The sequence below is a fragment of the Rhinopithecus bieti genome, unplaced genomic scaffold (genome assembly GCF_001698545.2).
Source record: "Rhinopithecus bieti isolate Rb0 unplaced genomic scaffold, ASM169854v2 scaffold_52849, whole genome shotgun sequence".
Taxonomy (NCBI): domain Eukaryota; kingdom Metazoa; phylum Chordata; class Mammalia; order Primates; family Cercopithecidae; genus Rhinopithecus; species Rhinopithecus bieti.
The window spans coordinates 148,589-155,486 of record NW_016820685.1 but is presented as its reverse complement, the minus strand read 5'-3'; the positions used below and the strand labels follow the sequence as shown (position 1 = coordinate 155,486).

Sequence of the window (6,898 nt, the reverse complement as noted above, 5' to 3'; positions counted from 1 at the left end):
CTCAAAAAAAAAAAAAAATTTTTTTTAAAGTGCAAATTTAGCCTGGACAACATAATGAGACCCCATCTTTACAAAAGTTTTTAAAAATTAGTCAAGCATGGTTGCTCACATCCATAATTCCAGCTACTCAGAAGGCTGAAACTGGAGGATCGCTTGAGCACAGGAGGTTGAGGCTGCAGTGAGCTGTGATCAAACCACTGTACTCCAGCCTAGGGGACAGAAGACCCTTGCAAAAAAATTATTTTCAAAAGTGCAAATTGAAAATTTGGGTGAAAATATGAAAAACCACATCCATTACAAGGAACTAAGTTTAACATAACCCCTAAATGGGCCTATGATTTCCATTAGAAAAGTGTACTCGATTTAAACAAAACTAAACAAGTAATATCATTCACACAAGTTTTTCACTCTTTTATAGCGTTTCAATATTCTTCTCATTACCAGAGTTATCTTATATACCTGAATGTTATGTTGCAAAAAAAAAAAAAATTAAAAAATAAACTATTAAAAAAGCCCAAATATTGTATTATTTACATGTGATTACAGAAAACATTTCCAAACGGTGTAGTTTTCTAAATAATGCAATTTTCCAACACTTTATACTTAGTGTATACAAAATGCTAATTATCTAGAACTAATTTTCTAGTAGAGTAACATTATACATGAAATTACCGACATGTCCTAATGATTCTAAAGTATTCATAGAACCACTGTGTATTTTTAACTTACGCTGGGTGACTATTTTAAATACAAACCTACTCCATAATGTGATCTTTCCAAAGTAACAACAGCTAGAGGATCTTATACACAATCTGAGAATGCATTATTATAACTAAATTTGTAGGGAACTGCTTATGACTTAGTTACATTTAAGAACAAAGTTCCTGATAACTTTATATTCATGCAGATAAGTGAAATACTGTTAAAAAAAATTAGTATTTCTTTCCCCACAAAGAAGCAAGCAAACAAAACAAACTAAAAGTGATTATCTGGTAAAATTCAGTATAAAGACAGAGAGTAAGAGCTGCTTGGCTAACTTAGAAATTAAATTTACTTAAATGTCTACCTTAATATGTCTAAGGTATAGGAAACATCTTCAGGTTTTCAATTCAGGACAAATGTTTAATTTGCTTCTCCATCAAAAAAGACACACAATATTTTCTAAACAGAGAAAATAAGCTATGAATTGAATATTGAAAATTTTAAAGTATTTCAAATAACTGATTAAGAATGTGTTGTATACATAAAACAATTGTTTAACAGTAAGACTTTGTATTAATAAGCTGCACAACAGACAGAAGTTTATTCCTCCAACTATGAAGTACTTGTTTCTGGGCATCCAAATTTTCATACACCTTGAAGTGGGCACTGATGCTGTAAATGTAATCCTAAAATAATTTATCTTCCTTCAAAAATCTCTGCCATCGTGACTTTACATACCACACACATACAAAATACCTGGAAATAATTCAAATGTGTAACAATAGGTGTATGTCATACATAAGAATACTATACAGTTTAAAAAGAAAACTAGATCTACATTGTTAACATGAACAAATATTCAAAACGAATGTGTGAAAAATGCAAGCTGCAGAATACATGTAAGAGTACGATATCAACTGTGTAAAGTTTAAAAACATACAACAGACTACATATTATTTATGGATACATACATATGCAGAAAAGGTATAAAAGCATGTACACAAAGAATACACATCAACTTCAGAATAGTGGTTACCTATGTAGGGGATGGCGAATGTAAAGAACGGCATGGATACAAACAAGCTTTAACTCTATCCATAATGTTCAATATTACAAAAGTATTTGAAACAAATATGGCATAACGTTAACATTGTTAAATCTGGTGGTGTTACAGTAGACACCCATTATTCTCTGTACTTTTCAATTTTAATATATTTCATAATAAAAATAAAAACATTCACAGAATAAAAAAAGCTCGAATCACTGCTACCATTTTCAGATTAATCAGGCATGCTAAAACACAACACACATTTTCTTTCCCAAATAAGACAATAAATATTAACAGAAGATGTTACATAATTGGCAATGTACACTTTTATAAACTATCCATTGATTACTATATTAAAAATACATAATTAAACAGCAGGATTTAATGCTTCTACTTCAAAACCTCTACCTTTACTTGAGTCAAATGATTTAATTTCACACCACAAACAGGCTTTCCTTGCTTTAAGAATATCCCTTTGAATTTTGTTTTATGTCATTTCCTTTAAACATGATTCAGAATAAAAGGTTTCGTGTACAAGGTATAGAAGAGACTTGACTAACTAGTTAAATAATACTAATAAACACATCTTAGAATAAACCGACAGTGGCTCAATCCAAAAATGATAATGATCACCAGTACAAAAACTTTCACTTTTCATTCTGAAACTTTTAACCTGCAAGAGAAATACACATGATCTCTGTTTACCAAACATGTTTTTTTCTTGTCAGGAAAGTTTTCCCACCTTTGTCAGATTAATACTTCCTTGATCACAGATGAAGTCTTTCAAATTAAAGATAAACAACTACTTGCCTGTTGTTTCTGATATGCAGTATTTGGATTTATCTTTGATTCCAAGAGTAGCGATCCTGAAAGATAAAAAATAATATATAATAAGTCTCAGATGATAAAACCCTGAAAAAAATAAGAATACACATTAAAGTCGGGCACGGTGGCTCACGTCTGTAATTCTAGCACTTTGGGAGGCCGAAGCGGGCAGATTACGAGGTCAAGAGATCGAGACAATCCTGGCCAACATGGTGAAACTGTCCCTACTGAAAATACAAAAATTAGCTAGGAGTGGTGGCACGTGCCTGCAGTCCCGGGTACGCGGGAGGCTCAGGCAGGAGAATCGCTTGAGAGAGAGAGAGGAGGCAGAGGTTGCAGTGAGCCCAGATCACGCCACTGCAACAGAGCAAGACTCTGTCTCCAAAAAAAAAAAAACAACAACAACAAAAAAACACACATTAAAAAAACACACACCACCCCCAAACTTTTCATGTCTTCTTACCCAGCATTTACATTAATAAAATGTATTCAAATTCACATTTTCTCTCCAAATCCAGGCTTCATATTTAATCTAAAATATTTCACCCTATTCCCATACACCCTTAAAGAAAATATTCATCTAAAACCAACATTCAAACCAAGGAATAAGGAGACTAGATGACTATTAAAATTTTATTGAAATAAAATTTTAAGGTCTAAATGACCACTTCAAGCCATTCTTTTAATAAAAGTTGTTTTATTGCATTCCCAGTTTAACAAATAATGCAAATTACAAAACAAAATCATGGCAGGGATTAAATACTTAGTGTAGAAATTACAGTGCTGCATGTATCCTTTTCTCGTGAAGAACAAAAGAATACCTTCTGTAGAAATAAGTGATAACTATTTAAAACAAAAGGGAACGAGCAAGAATACAAAATATGTCAAGAATAAACCTAAGATTATTTTTCTAACTGCCCATATCAGTTGTTCAAATCAAGTCCAGATTACACTATAAAAGGCATTTTAATTACGGCTCTACATTTTGTAATTTAAAATACTTCACATGACTACAATAAACCAAAGAATACAGCAGTTTACAACCCGCTTTGGTGTCCCAACTTGCTTAGATTGTAAGGCATTCACTTTCTCATAGCGCCTTCTACAAAGGCAGCCCGAAGCAATCCCAGACTAAAGATGTATGTGCTTGTGTGTCCATGTATCGTGGCAACAGTCAGCAATACAGCCAGGAAAAGGTGCCTTTTGGTTTTCCCCAGCACCTGTCGACTGTGGCACCTGGTTAGTACAATTGTTTTTTTTTTTTTTTTTTTTAACGAAACTCGGAAAGAAAAGTTTCGCTAAACCGTTTGTACTACACGTATAATGGATAAGAAAATAAAGGAATAAACGGGGAGGAGGGTGTCAGCTCCTAGGGCGACATCAGTACCTAGTCTCTCACTACTTCCTCCCTTCTCTCTCACACTCTCCCCTCTTTAAAAGAGGAGGGACTGGTAAAGGAAAGAGTCCAATCCTTAAGAGGGATGGGAGGCGGACAGAGTCTCGGTCTCTGAGGATAAGTCCAGTCAAAAGTACAGTAGTTTGTTTTTGCCGTACACAAGAGTCAGCTCAGAACCAACGCGCTGTCCCGAAGTGGTAGCAACGGTAACGGGCCCAGGGCCCTAAACCCCAGACCAGATCAGAGGCACTATCCCCCATTCTACGGTTCCGATAACCTTACCGTCGGACTCTGCCCGAACGAGCAGCGACATCCCCTTGAGCTCCTCCACGTAAGTGGAGGAGACGTGCCCGGTGCCTCGGTCGTCCCATTGCCGGTCTTCGTTCAGGGTATAGACCTTCACTCGCCGCCGCGTATCCGACATGGTGGCTGCTGTCTCCACCGCTCCAGCCGCCGCCTCCTCGCTCACCTCGTCCGCGCCCCTCACTCTTGGGAGACGGTAGAGGCGGTAGTGGCGGTGGCGGCTCCGGAGAGGCCCGAATTCACCATGGCTTCAAAGGTTCAGCCGCGAGAAGGGGTGACAAGAGCCACTGAGACCCTCCGCCCGGAGGCCCGGTTACCTCTCACTTCACCCCCGCATACACCCACCCTCCCGTCCCTTTGCCCCACAGGGCTCGCTCGCTCTCCCGCCGCCGCCGCCGCCGCCGCCGCCGCCGCCGCCGCGGTAACTACTACAGATCCGCCATCTTGTAACCCGACTCTCTCTGCCTTTCTCTTCCTCCTCCAGCAGGCTCGCACGGGCTGTCCTAGCAGGGGCTACGGCGGCCGACAAGTCCCATGAACAGCACCTCCGCTTCTGCACGCGCTTCCCAGGCCAGAGTGCTCGGCGCTCTCGCGAGGAGGGTACCCGACTAGGGCGGGAGTACTTCAGCGAGACTTCCTCCTCTTTCGGCCCCGCTTTCTGGCGCGGGGTCGCAATTGGACGGGAGGTTCTCGCGATCTCCGGGTCCCCGCTTGAGCCGCGAGAGGCCGCTAGGTGGAAGGCTACTGCCGTTCTGCACTTCGTCGGGTTGTTGGTTGGCTGGCAACAGGGTTTGACGTTCCGAGCGACTCAGCTCTGAGGAAGAAGCAAAGCAAACCGGGGAAGTACGTAGCCTTGAAGCGGAGTAACCAGGGACAGAAAGGAAGGAAAAGTGCTTTCATACCTTGACGGAAGGAAGCTCACGCCGTCCGCCTGAGGGGGAAAAAAAAGTTTAAACCTTTCTGTGAAAAGAAAACCGTGGAGCCCTTTCAGCCGAATGGAAGCCCACTAAACCTCGTTATGGAGTCTGTTACAATTAAGCATTTGCCCAGGAATTGTCCATGGACACGACTCTCCAGGCATTTCGTGCAAAAGTGTATTGACGAATTCCTGTTTTCCGCAGAGCGCCTCACCGTTAAGGCTCTTAGTAGCTGGCGATTGAAAAGCACATTTTCCGCTTCATGAAAATACAGTGCTCTTCTTTTTGTAACCTTGCAAAGTAAATCTGCAGATAAGTTTAGGGAAGTGGCGGGGAGCTACTTTCCTAACACATCTGTGATTTTTTTTGATACTTCCGAGTTTCTCGTGGGCATTTCCTGCGTTCTCTATAGGGGTATTCTGCACTGAATAAGGGAAGGAGGAATTCTCTCTGCATTGAGGTTATTATCGCACATTGTGCGGTGATATAGTCACGCGCTGGGTCGTAGTAGCGTGTCGTTTATTTCAGTACCAGCTCGCTCTTGGTAGAATCCCTTTATTCGTTTTGTTGTTGTTTTTGATAGTCTCCTTTCTGCCGCCCAGGCTGGAGTGCAATGGCGCGATCTCGACTCACTGCAGCCTCAGCCTTCAGGGCTTAAGCGAGCCTCTCACCTCAGCCTCCCGAGTAGCTGGGACCATAAACGCCCGCTCCCCACCCCCGCTATATTCGTTCTTTAATACAGTCTCTCAGCTTGTTCAGCTGCCAATTCGGTGCAGCTCGTTAGCCAGATTGGTGAAAACCAGGCGAGAAGCGCACACTGACCCTGCAGTGCATCTTGGGAGTTGTAGTCATAACAAATCAATGGTCTTGTTAAAACGTGCTTATGTTTTGACCAGATCCCTTATGTGTGGACACCCTTCAGCGGTACACTACGACGTGGGTCAGTGTACAGAACACATGCTGATAGAAATAATTTCAAAATCTGGATTCATCTTTTTTTAAATCTACAGGAGACCTCACAAAATGTACTAAATCAATATAATACATAACAATAGAGCCAGTTAATCGATGTGATGAATGTGGACAAAATGTATTTTGACCTTAGAGAAAATAACATCTTTGCCTTGGAAGAGTCAGAATGCTTCACACAATTTTTGAGCCTGATGTTAGACACTCCAGCCTTCTGTCCAAGCCTCACCCTTTGGTTATTCCTCAGGAAGACTGAACTTGGGAAGAGGATTATGCAGACCCTGGAGTCAGGCTTGGCTTTTGGGGTAGGGAATTCTAGAGTGCCCACAGCATGGTTTGAAAAAGGGAGAGTGGGCTACACGTGGCTGCAGTCCCATGATTCCATGGATTTCAGACCTCTCCAAAGCACAGGGCCCAGTGCTTGCCCAAGTCTGAGGGCTCCCCACAACCACATTTTCCCCAGCAGTTGTTCTTTAATTCAGGCAGTCATCAAAGTTCCACTTCAAAGAGTTGTTAACCAAATAAGCCCACAATCTTCCTTTTTTGTTGTTTTGAATAACTAATGCCTTTACACATATGAAATTAAAAAGACAGGCTGGGCATGGTGGCTCACACCTGTAATCCCAGCACTTTGGGAGGGTGAGGCGGGCGGATTGCCGGAGGTCATAAGATCGAGACCAGCCTGGCCAATACGGTGAAACCTCGTCTCTACTAAAATATAAAATCAGCTGGGCGTGG

The 6,898-nt window shown here is 41.2% G+C and overlaps 1 protein-coding gene across 1 annotated transcript in view; it reads right to left on the bottom strand.

Annotated features, from left to right (window-relative positions):
• The window catches only part of PPP4R3B (protein phosphatase 4 regulatory subunit 3B), a 72,783-nt gene extending 68,335 nt beyond the window's left edge, over window positions 1–4,448 (bottom strand). The window contains exons 1-2 of the mRNA XM_017859889.1: window positions 4,254–4,448; window positions 2,561–2,616 (exon numbers count right to left, since the gene is read on the bottom strand). Coding sequence (XP_017715378.1) covers window positions 2,561–2,616; window positions 4,254–4,395 — 198 coding nt within the window. The 5' untranslated portion in view covers window positions 4,396–4,448. The remainder of the gene's footprint in view (window positions 1–2,560; window positions 2,617–4,253) is intronic.
• Window positions 4,449–6,898: the final 2,450 nt, after the last annotated feature.